This window comes from Saccostrea echinata, unplaced genomic scaffold, assembly GCF_033153115.1.
Source record: "Saccostrea echinata isolate AGI-Se365-2 ecotype Australia unplaced genomic scaffold, CSIRO_AGI_Sech_v1 ptg000002l, whole genome shotgun sequence".
Lineage (NCBI taxonomy): Eukaryota > Metazoa > Mollusca > Bivalvia > Ostreida > Ostreidae > Saccostrea > Saccostrea echinata.
The window spans coordinates 32,299,096-32,319,160 of record NW_026889751.1 but is presented as its reverse complement, the minus strand read 5'-3'; the positions used below and the strand labels follow the sequence as shown (position 1 = coordinate 32,319,160).

Sequence of the window (20,065 nt, the reverse complement as noted above, 5' to 3'; positions counted from 1 at the left end):
AAATGTTCAAAGATCTTTGTAAATCCTCTGGATTATCAGATAATAAAACTGTGTCATCAGCATAAAAACGTATAAATAGTTTAAACATAATCTGCATTTCAATTTCTAATTTTTCACTAAAGCTCGTAACCCCTTCAATATTATTCTGCAATAAATAGTTTTTTAAATCGTTAATGTGAAAGTAAAAAGAAATGGGGATATATTTTCCCCTTGTCTTACCCCAAGGTTACACATGAAAAATTCTAAGATATTTTGATCAATATATATCTTCGATTTAATACCACTGTACATATTTTTGATAAATCTTAGACATTTACCATCTATACCACTTTTAAACACTTTGGACCACAAACCAGATCGCCAGACAGTATCAAAGGCTTGTTTAGAATCAATAAATGTACAATAAAGTTTTTTTCTTACTAAAAGAAACAAATTTACACAAAAAATCTAATATCAGTATGTTATCTATTGTACCATATCCTTTTCTAAAGCCAGCTTGGGCTTCAGTAATCAATTCTAACTCATCAGCAAAAATATTCAAACTTTCACATAAATGGTAAATGCTTTTCCTAAACAGCTTAATAATTTCTCAGAGTAGGATTTCCCTTCTTTAAGCAAATGAATGCTGAAATCATACGGCAATATTTGGTTTAAAGTTTATATGAAAGTCAACTAATTCGTTTATGGAAAATTATGAGTGTTTTCGACTTAAGGATTGTCGAAGTTAGTATGAAATATAAAAATATATTGTTCATATTATTGAGTCTCAACCCGAAACTTTACCTCTTGGGAAATTGTAAAATTAATCACTCAAAAAATCGTCAAGACTCGATGTCTCAATACCTCTATCGGTGCAGCAGTACATGTATGTTTACTCACGAATTTAAAAATTATATCAGGTTACTTTAAGTGACTTGAATGATAATTTGTTTGCCCTCTAAAGGCCCGGTATTTCATATATGGATCCATCTGTTTTACAAACAGTGTGTGAGAAAAGTCTAAAAAAATTATGTTATTGATAGGTTCCACGTGCCATTAGTGAGTATTTGAATCGAGTAGTTCTTCAAAGGGGAAAAGCCTAAACCATAAACACAAAACAATACAAGTAACACTGAGTTAGCAAGCCTAAGCATCAGTATGTCCCCAGGATCCCAATGATATTGGTTTATATATATATTGGATTTGAAAGTTCTCCAAAAGTTTTACAAATCAATATTATGTACATCCAGTTTGAAATACCATTGGAGAAAAAGTGCATTTAATATAAAATTCCTTTTTTGTTTCTATGAATACAGTTAAAATTTGTCCAACTGATTACACTGTACATTTTTTAGAAACAAGGTTTGACCAGATCTATAATTGGGAAAGAATAAGATTTTAATGCTTAAAAAATGGTTGGACGGTTAATGAGAAAAATAAGATTAAGATTAAAATTTTTCATTTTTCTTACATCGTATGTTTCAACTGAAAAGTACTTTATCAGAGACAATTCAATAATCATTCAGTCCCCATTCAGCCAGCACTCAATCGACAGAATGGTGAGATTTTATTATCTTCCAAATCAAATGACATCAGATAATACATGTAATATTCATCTTAATATTTACGGAAAAGAAAAAAAAACTAGAGGAAACATTCATTATATTGCTTGGATTAATATGGCTTTCAATTAAAAATCATCTTCTATCATTTTATATTTTGTTCCATTTAAATTTTAAATAAATCGTTTAACTTCATACCGTTTTATTTTTTCGACGTCAAATGAATTTTAAAATTAATTTGTAAAATCAATATATAATCTTAACCAGCTCATTTTTTTACAATTGTACAAATTCTTAGTTCAAAGATAGCAATATTCTGTTGGTTTAAGGTATGATTTCTGTCTTCTTTCTAACTAATTAAGATTTTTTAAATTATATTTTCTTAAATGTCTTTATATTCAGATGTTAAAATTTAAAAGGTCGCATTTTTCTTTCTCTCTCACAAATGTACAATATGACATAGAAATGAGAAACTGGTTTTAGAAAACATTTAATAAATATTTATTTCCAAACAATCTACAATCTTGTTAGCAGATTTGAGTGAAAAAATCGGTAAAAATTGTTCTTTTCTCTAATTTAAAGATCAACATCTTTTTAAACATATATTTAAAAAGAAGTAGGCATCACATGATTTTTTTCGGCAATGTAATGTTAAAAAATATATAATGACCTTAAACTGACCTTGCTGCTAAAATACGACTGTCAAATTTAATTTGATTCATACCATCACTTAATAACATTGTCGTTTCGAATCGAAGAAAATTTTATTTAATTTTAAATACAATAAATATATCTCTATACGTACTTAGAAAAACATCTTTGCATATAAATTACTCAAGATATACAAGGAATTTATCACAAAGAACAGGCCTCTTTTTCATCTGCATGTATGTACTAAAACTAAGTCGTGTTTGTAGGAATTGTCATACCTTTTTTCCACGGATTTATATGAATTACTCATATTTAACATTATGCATCTAAAATTACATGTACATGCAGTGAAGAAATTTTATTTATTTATTGACCATTATTTCTATTAAGCTCCTATAAAAAGGGGGCGGTATATCAACTACGAAAATTTGTGATGACAATAATTGTTTGAAAATATAAATGAATGACAGTAAATCCCGATACATTACCGATTGTATGATAATGTACAGATGAATTTATCTGAGAAGTTAATATAAGTTTCAGTGTTCGTATTTTGATATATTTTTGTATTTGTGTGTCCTTCCTAAATTGACGAAAAAGGTTAAATTAACGAACAAAGAAATTCGAAGCAATACAAATCGAGACCAGGGGAAAACACATGCAGGCCACCGAAAACATGAGAATACAATGGCTTATCATTTACTATAAAGCATGTTAGTCTAAATTCGACCTAATGATTGTTGTATCTGTATATTATGACCATAGAATTTGTGAGATATTGACTTTAGGGAGAATATTAAGAACCTCGTTATATCAACTTATTTGCCAGAAGCCTGCATCGGTTTAAAATTTATTGGGCACAGAGATCATTCTCTTGCTTTTCAAATAAGTAAAGAGACATGACAGCATATGCAAGTGGTATTGAAATTTATTAAATTTTGAATTAAAGCAATATAACCTCTTGGAGCATTCGAAATCAAATAAAAATATTAATGTTTTAGTTATTCACTTCAAAGATCCTTGCAACTGTTTGAATACAAAAAATAGTAAAAATAATAATTGGAAAAAAAAAACTTGCAAAATTATATATGAATCAAATGACTTCAGGACGAAAATAGTTCTGTCCGTTGATATTTAAGTTCTATGGTAAGATTATTAGAAATGAAACATTTCTTAGGAAGGTGGAAATTTCTACGGAAGCCGGTAGGTGCTAGGTAGAAAAATATTTTATTTGGCGACCGCCAAATAATTATCTGGCAGCCGCCACATAAATAACTGGCGGCCGCCAAATAATTTTCTGGCGGCCGCTAGAAATTTATTTGGCCGCCACCAAATATTTATCTGGCGGCCGCCAGAAAATTATTTGGCGCCGGCCGCCAGTTATTTATGTGGCGGCCGCCAGAAACCGGCTTCCGTAAATTTCAAAGACGTATATGTGCATTAAGTAAGCGTCTCAGAGAAAACCATGCAAAACAGTCCACAAGCAGGGTTTTTGTATTGATATCAGTTTTTGTGTGCAATATAGTATTGATATACCATTAAATTTGCCACATACTTTTTTGTCATTGTTGTCTTAGTTCATGAGTCAAACTAGGAGCTTAAAATCATGGAATCTAGACATATTTGAGGAAGTCTCAACAAATCATGACATTTCATGCATTGAAATTAATTGATAGAAATAAAAGTATGTTGCCTAGAGTATCAGTCAGGATAGTAAAATTTTTATTCAGTACTTATCCAGTTTAAGAACAAAAAGGTCACAAATCTTCCAAAGTTCACATTTCCAAAAAATTCAAATATTTGTGAACTTTCAAAGTATTTTTAAAGAGTCTGTAAACACTGTAATTTGTTTTATTGTAATTACACCTTCAAGTACAGACCATAATTAGGAAAATATAAAAAAATCTATCTTTGGACTCTTTCAAATAGGGCAGATATGAGGTCACGAACAATGCTATGTTTTGACGTATTGCAAATCATAATAAAATTGTTAAAATAGCTCATATCTACTATATCATAATTTAACTGGAAATGTTTCAGCATGTCACTTTATAATATTTCAAAACAAACAGGACAACTATAACACAATTCTACATAAAAGGAACTTAAAAACATTTTAATGCAGAACATATATGTTGTCATGGGTAACGATATTATCTTGGTATTTTTTTTTCTTTAAAAACATCAAATGGCTGTTATTTTGAACTTATTTTTACAGGAAAAAGTTTTAGTTTGTCGTAGTAATAAATATTCTATATAAAAAGGCAAAGTGTTTAAAAATATTAAGAAATTTATTTTTGTAATTTAAATATAAAGAACATGTTGCCATGAAAATACCATATTCTTGGAGTTTTATCATTTTCTTTGAAAAGGATGAAAATTGCTTTAATCAATTCATTACTCTTCGATCGGAAAATCATGAAGACAAGTCCATTATTTACAAAGATTTAAAATAAAACATTGGTGTACAAATACAGAAAAAATATGTAAATGTTGCCATGGAAATATCATACATTTTACTTTTCTTTTCAGTTTTTCTGAAATAACCCCCCTGATACTGCTTTTATTCAGCCAAGCTAGGTTTTCAATACTCTGAGAATACTTCAAATCTTTACTTTTGCTAATACATATATAATCTAACTTTAAAGGACTATTATTTGTGTTATGAAATAGAAATAAAAGAACATGTTATACTAACATAGCATGTAAGCTACCATAAAAATGTTTACCATGGTTACCAAACAAAGCAAAATATCCAGTGTTTAAATTAGAAATACATATTTGCTAATATATTCACATGCTAAGTGCATTTCATGAAATGCTGGAATTGTTACTTGTATCTTTAGAAATATCTCTAACTATTAGAATCAAATTGCAGAAAATAAACTTTTCACACCTACATGTTTATCAAATAGGTTACCATGGATACACAAAATTACGTATTTACAACATTTAACACATTTTCATACATAGCTGATACAGTCTGGTGATGTTCTTCTGCCTTGAGATTCATGACAATATCTTGGAGATGTTCATCATTCACAATGCTTTCTGTATCTGCTAATTCAACTGAAAGACTTGTACCCTCTCTGCCTTAGCACTTTTTCTTGTTGTTATTAAAATAAGTAGCAAACAAGTTTCTCAGAGACGCTCACTTAAGTGGAAATTAACAATCCAGTAATTTTGAAGAGAGAATAATAAAACTGTTCAAAATTAAATAATGTAGGAAAAATAAATCAAAATTAAAAAGGCATGTAAACACTCCATTCTTCGACCTGCATCCATGAAAGTAATTGCAGAATTTTTAAGGATACAATTTTTTTTTCAATTATGATTTTTATTTTTATTTTTTTTTAATTGATGATTGTATATTTTCCTCTGGTAACGTGTTTATTTTTTATTCACTGTATCGCAAAAAGTATAACTGAACAAAGCAATCATTGCTTAACAGCTTTCATTAAATAAGGAAACAAACGTACTGTAACAATTTTTACATATATATGAATATACTTAGGAATCTACACCATAAATATATACTTAACCTTCAACAAGCTTATTCTTTTTGTAGCATTTTTCGAGTAGGCTTTATTTTTTTTCATTTTTTTTTTTTTGTTTTTTTGACACAAAGAAATTCAATTGAAGATTCATCTCTAAGTAAAGCACGAACCAATCAAACATGAAAGAATCACACAATTTTTAAACCAAATCAAATATTTCTGAATTTAAGCTATCCAATTAAATAATTAAATTAAACAAAAATGTAGACGATGATTAGAATGACCACGGGAAACTGACGTCATTGATATAGTGATATTAACATTGAAAAATTAATGATATGATTAAGGCAGTTTGACTTCGGAAAAGGTGGACATGAGGATTTAATTTGTTTCCTCATTTGTTTTTGTAATTTATAATATCAGTGCCTTGCAAATTACAGCAAAAATGATATATATTAAGAAGTGTACATAGCATTGTCAGTACGAATTTAACAATTTTGTTTCTTCTTTTTAAAAAGTGTGATTGTGCCGTTCGATAATAAAATAGTGTTATAGTTGGCACATTTTGTGAGACCTTTGGTATAATTAATAATTTTGTTCCTATAATATTTAGAAATAAGCACTGCGTTATAATCGTTATTTCCTTTCTTACGATTTTCGAAATTTCCACTCTTAGTCGTGTGATGAACCGCCAAAATTGTTTTTGTAGCATCGATAACAATGAATCCTCGCTTTAAAGATTCTATCACCAAGAAGTTGTCATAAGCACGTCTTCCAATGACAACATCAGGCATTTCCATCCAAGGATAATTAGCACTTGTTATAAAATAATCTTCAGCCCATTCAGTAAACAATTTTCCTCTATGTTTTGAAATATTCCTTAACAAATCAAAATTCTCTGCTGCCTGCATAGATATATTTGGAAGATTGGTTCTCTGACCTATTATAAGTACCGTATTATTGAGCACATTAGTGATTTTCTCCACAGCTACAACAGTTTTCAACAGTCCTCCCGTAAAAAGAATATCCCCATTTGCAAAGGCATAGAACGACGATTTTGAAAGCTTCATAGCCGCAAGAAACATGTCCTTCAAAACTGGAATACCGATGCCAGTTTTAACCACAGGAAGAACATTCCATCCCTTATTTAGTACTCTAATAATAAGATCTGTATCATTTGTGAAAAGGATTGGGGTTATTAACGGTTTCATTGTGGACCAATTAACAACTGTTGTGTTTCTACAGAGATATTTTTCGGCATCTTCTGACCATGTGGTGAACATTGTTAACACAGGGAATGAAAGGTTTTTGTCCCTTAGAAATTCCGTGGTGATCTCCCCCTGTTTCAATTTCTCAACTTTTCTCAGAGTTCTTTTATATTCACCAACAAAGTTTCTTAAATCACTCTTTTTCTTTATTTTCTGATTGTGAAGTTTAACATTAGATTCACTTTGCACCATAAGGTTTGCTTCAGGAGGGACTACAGAGTCCGCAAAACTAGAAGGTAGTTGGTCATTCTTCATTATATAAATATGCGTATTAAGAGACTGTTTAACAGTCTCTAGTATGTTCTTGGATATATCTATATTCCTGCTTGTTTGATCATACAAGTACACGTATACTCCAATACAAAACAGGGTAAGAAATACTATTTTGATATGCTTACATTCGTTTGCCATTTTGAATCAAGCACAAAAAAATTCTTATTTTAAAGTAAATCAGTCCTTTTTTTCGGACAGAGAATTTGAGAATAGCATTTAATATCCTCACACAAAGAGTTGTCTTTTAAACGTAATCTATAAAATATTGCCACTTCTCTTGCGCAGGCTAATTTACGCAAGTGAAATATGATAGCTGTTTATGCATGCAGGGGAAGTATTTGCGAAGTATTTAAAAAACAACCTGATGATACAGGAATAAATGGTTTTTATACTTTGAGAGTAATAAAGTGATTTTTATCATTTAAAATTAGAAAAAAATATCATCCAGTAGTAAAACCTAACTTTCTCCACAGTTTTTGTAAATTTGTGATTAATTTTTCATTAATTACCTTTATTTACTTATTTATTTTTGTTTATATTCTTGATCATTTACTCATTTTTTTTTATTTGTTCATTTTATAGGATACTTACTTGTTCATTACTTCATACTTCATGATATTTATGAAGTTAAAAACTAAACTAAAATTACAATTAAAAAAATTAAGACTTTTTTTCTATTAATCTATTAATTATATATTTCGGAGTTTAAGATTATTAAATTTTTGCACATCAATATCACAAATACAAAAAGAGTAAGTAATTCATCAATAAATAAATTGAATTACTGATTTTCAATGTGCATAAGTTCATTTTCATCAAATGAATATACTTTGTGGATTTAATTTGTTATAAAAATGAACTATGTAGAAAATAAAAATTCAAATATACAAAATTATTTATAAACAATAAATGAATAAATATATTATACATAACTATAAAAATAAAATTGATTTAAAATAAATCAATAAATAAATGCTGAAATTTGTATCATTCTATTATCATTTATAAAATATTTTCGTTTATTTTCTTCTAACGACTGGATTTGGAAGGGATAAATAAATAGAGGGTAAACAGAAAGCAAATGAAGAATAGGAATTCAATGAAAGCAGAAAACAATGGAGAGTGTGGAAGGTGAATATTGACCAAAAACAGTGAGTAAAATCAAACACAAACCCGGAAGTCTCATATCATTTAATTTTTTTTATGATTTTACATTGAATTAAAAGCCCAAGTAAAGATCTGAGTTTGAGGAAATTAAAAAAAATAACACTGGTTTGATAAGAAATTTCGTAATAAATAACTATTTATTAATAATTAAGCTTGTATATAATATTTTACAGATTTCCGAATATATGTGTTGGAGTATCCTGTCCTTGAATTGAATTTAGATAACATCTAAAAGTCAAAGTCAGATGAAATGTTTATTTCAATGCTTCTTTCATATAATGAAATATATTATCTAAACTGATTATACCATAACCATGGTTGATATTTTTGTCTAGATAATTCGAACCTTAAGAGAATATTTATTGAACGCCAAATTTTTGCGAAACTTAATTTGCTCCTCTTGGCTATTTTAGCATTCCAGATTTTCAGTCAACTTATATTAAATCTAGATTTTGTTTGTTGTCAGTTTTGTTAATTTTGAATTTCCCGATCGTAGTAAATACAATAGATACGAGCTGTCATGCTGTACGTGTACACTTTGTACGATGGGTAGTAGACGTACAACATCTTAACTGAGAGAGAGAGAGAGAGAGAGAGAGAGAGAGAGAGAAGAACAAAGTACATCCCCTTTTCATAAACCTTTCATTTCATTTTTAAAATTGTAATGAAAAAAGTGAAGATAAGGAACAGTGATGGATCATGAAAAAATCTACAAACACAAATCTGTGAACAGGGCTTAAAACACGGACACGCGGATATTCCAGAGATAGGATGAGGTGCCTAGGAGGAGTAAGCATCCCCTATTGACCGATCACACCCGCCGTGGGCACTATGTATTGATCAGGTAAACGGAATTTTATGTAGTCAAATTTAGTGTAAAAACAAAAGCCTAACACTTGGTATAAAGCACATCAGCCAAAATACGATAAAACAAAGGGATGTTAAAAAAGGGTAAAAGAAGGGTGATGAACATTAAAAAAAACAAATATTCCTTTTAAGGTCAAGATCTAGTAAATGAAAGGTGCCTACATATTTCTCAAACTTGAGAAATAAATTCCTTTAATGATGCTTTATAACTTTAGCTTGGTCAAGTAAGGTGTTTCGGGGCATAATTTGTAGGTAAACAAGACAAAAGATCATATTTAAACTGTCATTTTCAATGAAAAATTAATAAAACCAGTTATGAATATGGGAGTTTTTTCCATATCAGGCAAAGGAAATGTATCCAGATTGCCTACAGTCTGTCAGAAAACGGTAATTTATATGTTCTTAGCCTCTTCTTTAAAATAATACTAAATTGAATATAGGTATCGGGATTACTTTTCACATGATTTCAAATTGAATTCCATGTAAATACTTTATTTTCTACATAATTCTATTAGAGACGTAAATTACGGGAAAAAGAAAGTTTAAATTGATTATGACGTCATAATGGATCTAGCACCAAAAAGACAGTCTAAAGTCATTTACTAGATCTTGACCTTAAGGAACGATCGGCATCAATATTAGATGCATTATAATTATTACCTCAGAACTAATGGTATTATTTTACTATTAGGTATTTAAATTAAATGTCATAATCAAAAAGCAATATCCCTTGTAATATATTTCTTTGTTGAAATAATGAACATATGATTTGTATATGTAGATACATGTAGTGTGCACTGTAAGGTTTCATGATTTGCGAAACATTGTCTTGTAGGATGCAGATTTACACTACTGCATATTGTAAACTTTTTTGCATGTTTATTATTTTATTACATTGTATATGAAAAAAGAGCACAAAAGAAAAGAACGATCGGCATGGGATCTTAAAAATAGCATTAAGAAATGTCTTGGAATAATATTGTAGACAATTCTTTTTTTTTTAAATGATTTAATTTAATATTTTTTTCAAATAGCTAATAGTCTAATAGTTCACCCTAAAGGGAAGTGCACTTCCGAATAAAATTCTTACGCATGTAGGGAAAAATGTAAGTTTATTCACCAAGTATCTGTATAAACGTTTGCATCTAAAGGTAAATGCATCAAAATAATGCTCATTAGTACCTAACATGTTATGAAAGATTTACATAAAGCTCTTAGTGTATAGTATACATAGTGGTACAGGACGTAATGTGTGCAGATAGTTAAATCTGCCAGTTACTTCATATGGAATCAATAGTGATCGGCCAAAACCGACCACAAAAATGAAACGAAATTACGCAGATCAGAGTCATTGAAATGTATAAATAAACAGAAATACACATAAAAGAGGTTGAATCTAAATAATTCAATAGATGGGGATGATATAAATCAATAAAATTATTAGTTTTAAAGCAATTTGCAATCGTAAGGGTATAATGAATGAAACAAAGCACTTTGAAATATGTTCATATATCGTCAGACACCCTTTTGATATAAGTCTAGAGTAGTGTCCCTTTTATTTTCCTTGCGTATCTAGCAAGATTGTATACTCTGCTGCACAAAACATCGTTAGAAAAATTTTATTAAAAGAAGCAATTCGCTTTTGTTACATCTTACAACTGCTGACGGTGATAAGGTCAAAACAGTTGAAAAATAAAGACATAATCAAAATTTTACCTCACTTAGCATAAATCCCCTATTATTGCATAGGTTTGACAAAAAAAGTCTAATATAATTTTTTTTCGTACGACCTGTCTCATGTGTTTTGGTGCTACTGTTCGCTTTCTTTACATCATGTCAACATAAGTTGCATATCCGGATTGGATTTTTTTGGCCTTTATGATGACATTTACGATGAGTTCACAACCCTAGGACCTGGTTTTCAAAATGGCGGAGGGTAAAAATCGGTACTTTGAACGAAATGTAAACAATCAATAATATTATTATTTTCGTTTATTTTTCTAAACGATCATTTCAATTGAAAGAAAAAAATATTCGTAACTAAGACATGATTTACTCAGTGAAACAGTATTTCATTTTTTTAAAATTTATTTACAAAACAGACACTGTCAAATAAGGGTAACCACTCCCGAACCTCAGAGGATATCAATTAAAAAAAGTTAAGATAATAAACAGTAATCGATCTAAAAAAAAAATACAAATCTGTGAACAGGGCAAAAAAGACAGACACCTAAAATTCCAGAGGTGGAATCAGGTGCCTAGGAGGAGTACGTCCCCTGTCGACCAGTAACACCCGGAGTAAGCTGTATGTATTGATCAGGTAGAGGGAATATTCGATAGTGAAATTAGTATAAAAACAAAGGCTTAACAATTGGTATGAAACAGCTAAGCTAAAATACGACCCAATGATGGGTTATTTTTGCTAAATAGGTCATTATACAACTATAGAATTTACGAAATGCTGACTTCAAACGAGGTTGTTGAAATCCATGTAACATCAACCTATCTGTCAGTAGCCTACCTCGATTTAAAATCGATTGAACTCGGAGCATGCTCTTTACTATCAAATAGGTATCGGACACCTAAGAACCATATGCAGTTGACAGGGGATTATTATTACATAAATAAGAAAAGTTGACGATGAAAAAGCTGAAGTCATCTCGTTTGTCAAACAATATGGTTGTTAGTTGGCCCTAATCGTTTGTTACAGTTCAACATCGGAATATGAAACAGATGTGGCAGACTCTCTATACGTCCCGAAGTAACTTATGTATTAAAATCTCGTCGATATTTCTGACTGTAGAGTTGAAGGCCAAGGCACTTTTTCTTTTCTTTTCATGTTGATGCTTTTGGAAAAATTCTGCTTCATAGGAACATTGAAATAGGCCGTCAAATAAAGGAGCACAGCTAGTGCCCATCGAAATTCTTGAGTTTGTCGGAAAAACCTGGTCTTTGATGACTACAGAACTGTTGTCAATGAGGAACTCAAGCATCCTTTTAGTATCTTTTTCAGAGTAATTGTGTGTAGATTCCGTGTGATTTTTAAAGGAGCTATTTTGTTGATGACCAATCACAAAATATACTTCTTCACAATTTTTTGTACAGAATTTCTATAGAACATAACCTGTCTGGTACGAATCAATTTGTTTGAAAAATTGCATTTCTATTATAGACATATGTATTCCAGTATTTATAAGAAGGTATTTAAAAAACTAAATTCCCAAGTTATTGTACTGTGCTGGAAAGTGTGTGTGTGTGTGTCGATAATGCGTGCATGAATTGTGATTTACCATTGAAAAAAGTCACACAATTACCTCATGGGCTCATATGTCATCATAATCAAGACTTTGTAAAAAAGTATCGAAGTTTGGTGCAAATAAACTTGATGATTTTATAAATCTGCCAGAATTGAATGTCTGCTGATAAACAAAACAAGGTGATTTGTAGTATCACAACTAAGACATTCTGAGATGCTTTTAACCTTCATTCCGTGAACTGCATAGTAAATCCTCCAATAGTATTAGCCTGTTGATTAAATTACGCAAAGAACAAAAATGATTTGTAGTATCACGAAGATGTTTTTTTCCGAAAAATTTATGACTTGATAGCCTTCCAATTTCTCTTTCGAGAAGGGCATATAAAGTAATCTCTTAATATCCTAACGTAACAAACGTTCCAGATTATTCCCTACTTTATTTGCTCTACTACCATTTTGCACCCTGTGCACTCTCCATTTGTGCAAGTTTCTTTCTCTACTCCCTATCTCAGCGTTAGTTACATGTACCAATCACACAGCCACTTTATATGTTATATTACATAATCTATTATTTGTAGATTTAATGAAATAGGGGAAGATAACGAACAGTGATCGATCAAAAAAAAAAAAAATACAAACAATACAAATCTGTGAATACGGCATAAAACACGGAAATTCGTTATCTTCACATATTTCAATAATTATGCCAAAAATAAATAATGAAATATCAATTATTTTTTGCTTAATGTAATTTTACGCATTGGAAAAAAAATAAATTCGGTGGTTTGAAATCGATGATGAGTCGAAAGATCTCAAGTACATGTAGTAATTTTAAATTTAAAAAAAGAATAGGAATTACAGTTTGGTTGATTACTAATTGCACAATTCTGTGCTACGAAAAAGGACATATCTGAAAATTGCATCAACCGTATTGTTTAATCTCCTTGTGGTAACGAAATTCCATTTCTTGGACTTCCTTCCCCTGTGTTATTTTTCTATATAGATGAAGTCCGTAGCTGTGGGACCAATTTTGGCCAAAGAAGAAAGAAAACGCAGTGGTGCTCAAAAACATTAACATGCCATAGATACTTTATGGATAGCTTCTTTGTCATCATTACCGAGTCTGCACCTCAGCTGTTTGGATTGTAGGTCTCCTTTAACTACAATACATCAATTCAGACATACAGTAATAAAAATATTACATGTTTTTAAAGGGTAACATGTGAAATTAATAAGAAATTCAAATGTTACCCTAAATAAACATTTAATATAGTTTTGTTATTCTGCTGAATGTAATATTTAGAATGCGTTTAAAAGAAAAAAGCCACAGTGAACCGTACGTGCAGACATTCTGCGCAGTTAGCAATTTTTATACTGTTACCCGTCGTCAGGCAGTGTACTAAGCCTTTGTTATGTAATATTACCCGCATGGCGTGATTTACGCAGGAGGTAGGGTTACAGTGCTTTTTAACGAATGTTTCAAAACCAATCAGATTGACTATTTAACATGAAAGTATAACAATAATAAATATTGCATTTTTGCTGCAATTATCAAAGCACTATAGCCATTGAGTGTTTTGAAAATATATTCCAACGTGTTTTGCTTACAAGAGTTTACCAGTAACAAAGAGGTGCCTCGTTTAATCGCCTTTTCGCAAGGACACACACTCAATATCCAGGAGAATATTCAGTTCTTCTATATGACGAAAAAATAAATCGGAGAAATAAAAGAACTTGAAGAATTATTTTACAGTTTTTATACATCAACATAAACTGACAACTCCCTCTTCACATGAGTTCTGTTTGATTTTCCTACTTGAGTATTAAAAATTACGTATCCCGATACATAAATAAGCAGACAAGAAGCAGTGCAAAGATCGCCAAAATATGATAGCTTCTGAATTATTCACAAGAATATTTCAAGAGGGACATTAATAAAAACACAGATATATTCCTTTTAATCAACTTATTGCTTTTTGAAACTACTAAAACTAGAGGAAAAAAGTCAAATCTAGATACCCCCAAGCAGTACTATCCAAATGATATGGACGAATAAGAAATTAAACTTGAAATCAGGGAATTTTATGATGGCTCTAATTCTTATCGTTACTGGAAAAGCTTGCTTTTCAAACATTTGGATTTTCTTACATGTACGTACTCTTCTCTCAGAGAGCGTTCGCTCCATTGGGAAGGCCGTGTGTTTGAATCACCGTCGCGACTGAGCTAAGTCGATAAAAATAGGTAGCAACTGTTCTTTCGCCAAGCTCTAGGGACTTTGAAGTGAAAGTTGCGGGTCCTTCGGATGAGACCTTAAAACCTAGGCCCCGTGTCACGGTACGCAGTTGCACGATAAAGAACCCTCACTGCTCACTGGCCCTGAGTGCCGAGAAAAGGTATAAATTTGAAGCCCTCACCAGTATATGGTGACGTCTCTATATGAGTGAAAAATTCTCGAATGGGACGTAAAACAACATCCAATCAATCAATCAATCTTCTCCAGGCTTGTAACAATGAATTTTTGATTTTTTTTGTTCAGTACTAAACATCTGGAGAACGAAGATTGGGGGTGAGGGGTAGGGTTATTGTTGATTATAACCTTTTAATTGTAAAAGATTAGTTCTTTATATTGTAAGTCTCCTTTTATTTGCAAGCATTTTAACTATTTTTCTATGCACAACAATTTTATTCTCATGTATTTTTTTCTATGAGAGATTTCTTATATCTATATAAAAAAAAATATTTTTTCGATGTCCATGAGGGTTTTGATCATTCATCAGTCTAGTAAAATGTTTGATCCAATAGTAGTAAGAGTTTTCTCCTCTGTTGATGACAAGGGGATAAACATGTTTTAATCCTCTCTCTCTGGTAGATGTAGGGGATAGAATTCTCTATTTTCATAACCAAACACATTGATAGAAGGGCCGTTCTTTTTTTTCAAACTTAGAAATGTCACCAATTCGGACAGAGAACGGGATGCCCCTGAAGTCGAGTTTGTCCCCGTACTGAGTGTAATTAGTGACTCGTTGAGTATTCTTTGCTTTAGGGTAGAAGCAGGCTAATACTGACCACATGAAGCACTTATGATTAGCATTCTGTTCACTACTAATGGCTCTTTTGCTGTGTAGTTGCACTGGTAAGGGTAAGTAACTGCAGCCCTTGATTAGATTATACTGAAGGAAATTAATATGAACTCCCAGGAATATATCCAGCGTCCAATTACTGCCTTCTCTTTAAATTTGGCAATCTAAGAAAGAATTGATGATTTTCATGATGCTTTCCCTTAGTTCAGACTTGATTGATTGATTGATTGTATGTTGTTTTCGTCCCATTCGAGACTTTTTCACTTATATAGAGACGTCACCATATACCGGTGAACTCTTTAATTTTATACCATATGTATCTTACATTGACTTCAGTATACATGCCAAGTTTAGTGAAAATCTACCGTCTGGTTATTTTTAAGGGACCATCTCAAAATACAGGTACATTTACTATAGGATTATATAGGAAAATACTATTTTTTCGCACTTCGGAGCAAATTATACAAATGCTAGTGTAGACTTTTTGCTCAAATTATGGTATTTGATGATTAATACTATATTGTACATTTTATGCAAGAAACACTAAATTCTACCGTCTGGTTTCCAGAGGGGGCATCTCAAAATGTCAAAATTCATGATATTTTCCTGTTTTTATGGAGTGCTACAAAACATGACAGATACCATAGATTTATATAAAAAATAAGAAAAATGATTGCGAGATTCTCAATTTTCTATGTTTAAAATTTCAAGAGCATCTATTTTATTCTTTTTATTTTATGACATAATTAATGACCCCTCTTTAAGAACTTCGGTTGTTCATAACGTCAAAAACACACTATTACGACGTCTATCTACCCATCATTTGAAAAATCGTTTAAAAAATCAGTTATTTACAAACGTGATTAGGCTTTTTAACCTGAGATTTTCTAATTTTGTTAATTTTTATAAATTATGTAAAAATATTTGCTTTAAAAGAGTAAGTATGATTTATTTTACTATGCTGCGCAAAGTATTGCGCAATGAAAACCCCAGTCGGCCCCCTTAATTCTTTTTCTTTTAACACGTTCCTCTTCCAAAAAATATCTAATCATTTCCTCTTCGGACTTTAAAATGGTCATGGGATCATAATTGCTTTTGTCGTTAGCCTCGAGGAATATTTTTTTTTCAAATCTTCCAAGTGGCCTCTCCTTCATGTAGTTAAAGATATCACATTGAAAATTTTCACCCCAAGAAAACGATTGTCAACCTAGGCGCAGCCGAGGTTGAAAATGGTTTTGGAGGGGGGGGGGGGGTGATAATTTGTAATATAGATAATAAAACGGGAATAAACGGGCGGATAGAGGGTGAAGATTCGAGCTAACAACCTCCTTCAATAGAACCCCGTTGGTTATATGTGCAAATATTTGTTACCCCCTCCCCATAAAAATATAGGATTGTATATCCCCTTATGTTTGGGCTTTCTACGGGAGAATTTTTTTAAGCTGATGCTAAAAGATATCAGCCGTTTCAGAGAGTATGGTGCAAACTGCGAAAAATGCAAGATATAGTGTTTGCGTCCCAAACACTGAAATAGGAATTTGAACGTTGCTGGTTGTTGAATGATCTAAAAACAAAGTATGAAAAATTCTCTTTATTATTATTAATAATTTAGATAGCATACGATTTGCAAAACATCTCCACGATGAATTCCATATTATACAGATACACTTTACTGATGGGTCATTAAAAAAATGATTGCACAGATTCAAGTTAAAATAATCTTAAGAAAATCATGCTGTACGAACAAGGTATTACGGTGGCATATTTCTGCCACTACTTTTCAGATGTTTATGTCGACTTGTCAGATAATTATGTCGACTTGTCAGATACTAATCATCAGGACCAGAAACTCGGTATCTTGATATTTCTAGTATGTTAAAGCCACTAACTGATATTTACTTGTCATCAAAATATCTGTCAGGCCATCATTAAATATATCTTTGTTTCCCCTAACCCGACCCTTAAACCTAAACTTGGGTAGGTAGGCAGGTAAATTATTTTTTTTTTTCTGACAGCAGTTATGGAAATGCATTCTGAAAAATTGAATAATATCTTTTTAAATAAGAAAAAAAGAAAGAAATCGATTTTTAAACTGAATACCATACAAATGAAATTCAAGAGCAACAAGTATGGTAAATTAATTCACAAATATTATTCATTTGAACTTGTGAAAATCTCAGGCCAGTGTAAATTTATTGAAATCGAATATTTACAAAAGGACAAGATTCGCAAATACTCAACCATCGGACATCCGAGTATATTTTTCAAACCTACCAGTCTATCATCTTCAAGTGCTTACACAGGCAAAATGTCAAGGGCTTCGCGTGGCGCAGTGATTATAGAGTGTTTCGTTTTAATTGATTGATTGATTGAATGTTGTTTAACGTCCCTCTCGAGAATTTTTCACTCATATGGAGACGCCACCACTTGCCGGTGGATGTTTCGTTTTAGAGTCAGGGCGTAATTTAGGAGCTTATTCTAAGTCACAGGTCCCGATGTGCGATGTGGAGACTGGTCAGTCGGATGAAACCGTAAAAAAGTCCAGTGTCGCAGTATAGATGTTGCCATCAAAAAGATCCCTTACTGATACTTGATGATCAATGGCCATAGGTGCTGAGTAAAAGTCTAAATTTGGAGCCCTCCACCAGGTAAATATTCATATGTTGTCGGAAAAACAATTTTAAAGGGATTTTAAAGCAAAGAAACAACCTATTTTCAAGGGCCTGACTAAAGAAAAATGCGTTGGACCTCTCAGGAGGCTGTACCATAAGCCAATTTTAAAGATTTCTACACTATCTGAAAAGAGTGTACATGTATAAACAACATTTAATTCAACCAAACCATATCTAAAAAAATAATTAAAATGCCATATATCTAACGTTAAAAGTCGCGAAGTTTAACCCAAAAATAAAAGGAATGAAGAAACGACATCTGAATTATATTTATCAAGATGAAATAGTTATACAAAGACATATTTACAACTGCTATGGTCCTTTGTAGTAAAAAAGGATCATACATGAACTGTTTATTAGATCCAAACGAATGAAATCCAGTGAAGTTTATTGATATGTATACACAAGGTGGGCCCCTCATCTGCTCTTGAGGCAGGCTTTGCCATGCTTACTACGTACATGTACGTTAATTTTAGTAGACAAATTTGTAAATACCATCGAAACACTCTTTAGTCATGATATATTCAATTCACGAAATGTTTCAAGAGTGTAGGATTCTAACAAGTTAAAGATATATAATAAGATCGATACGTCGCCGTTGTTTTATAACACAAACTAACCCTTTGTGACCACATGTTGTGGGCGCCAAATCAGAGTAGAACAAAAGCCGCCGTTCTGATAAAAACAGATTTTGATAAAATCGTATTTTATAAAGTTGATAAACAATTGAAAAAAAATTGAATAACCTTATTAAAAAAAACTTTTCAGTCGGCGCGATTTAAGTGGGTCGGTCGCGTTAGGGGAAACAAAGGTATTTTTTTAATTTCGGCCTGGACTAATGTTTCTTTTAAGGTATATATAAACTAGGTATTTCTAGAACTATTAGTTTAATTTGAAATAATCCTTGGAATGTCATGTTTTTTACGTTATGTCAAAAATCTCGACGTGAGCCCATCGCAGAGGTGTATGAGAGAGAAACAAACGACAACACTGCAAGGGAGATTTATCTTGACCCCCTATTGTTCATTTCCATCAATACCTTATTGATTGTAAACATAATGGAGGTAAAGCTGTTTTTTTAAAATCCCAAAGGAAGCGTAACTGATTTTCATTTTTATCAGTTGTTATAACAGATCCCTTGAGTTTTTAGTTCTTTATTTAACACAGTCATGAAAATGTATCGCTGCAAGACATTCATACAATCTTTTCATTCATTGTTTTCATCTGTAAATGTCTTGGTACATTCATGCAATTTTTTTAATCCTCAATTATTCACATTTTTCAATCGAGAATTGATTGATAATACAGCGAAGATCAAGTGTTTCGGCATGGAAAAACCCCAAAAGGGGCCTACATAAGACCCTTGTTTTGTTCTCTATCAAATGCCGTAATTAATTACATGACGTTTTTGATTTTTTAAGCTGCTTCAATGAAGTGTCAATTTCCATTTGTTGGACTCCATTGACAACAGTAATTTCTTTATACCCTATTGTCTAAAAATCTACTCAAGTCACAGACTCTGTTGTTCTTTGCTTTAATATCCTTTAATATACATTTATTTTTATACCTATTGTTTAAAAAAATATTGTAGTCCACTTTTATTGTTTTTGATATCAATGGCCTATTGTTCAATCATAAATATGAGGGGCGTGTCCGTTTTCATGGTTATGAATGTCGTCATTTCCTCCACAGTTGAGCTGTGGAGCTCCATAGTAACGTATATGGGCTAGAATCACTTCATTAGATGCATCTTATAAATATTCATAGGTACCAGGCACTCGTGATATATGTAG

General features: G+C 31.4%; 1 protein-coding gene across 1 annotated transcript; it reads right to left on the bottom strand.

The window, feature by feature from the left end:
* Positions 1 to 5,883: 5,883 nt before the first annotated feature.
* LOC133178290 (uncharacterized) lies at positions 5,884 to 7,368 on the bottom strand. The gene has a single exon (XM_061313026.1). The coding sequence runs from the start codon at positions 7,366 to 7,368 to the stop codon at positions 6,178 to 6,180; it is 1,191 nt and encodes a 396-aa protein (XP_061169010.1). The 3' UTR covers positions 5,884 to 6,177.
* Between the last annotated feature and the right edge of the window lie 12,697 nt (positions 7,369 to 20,065).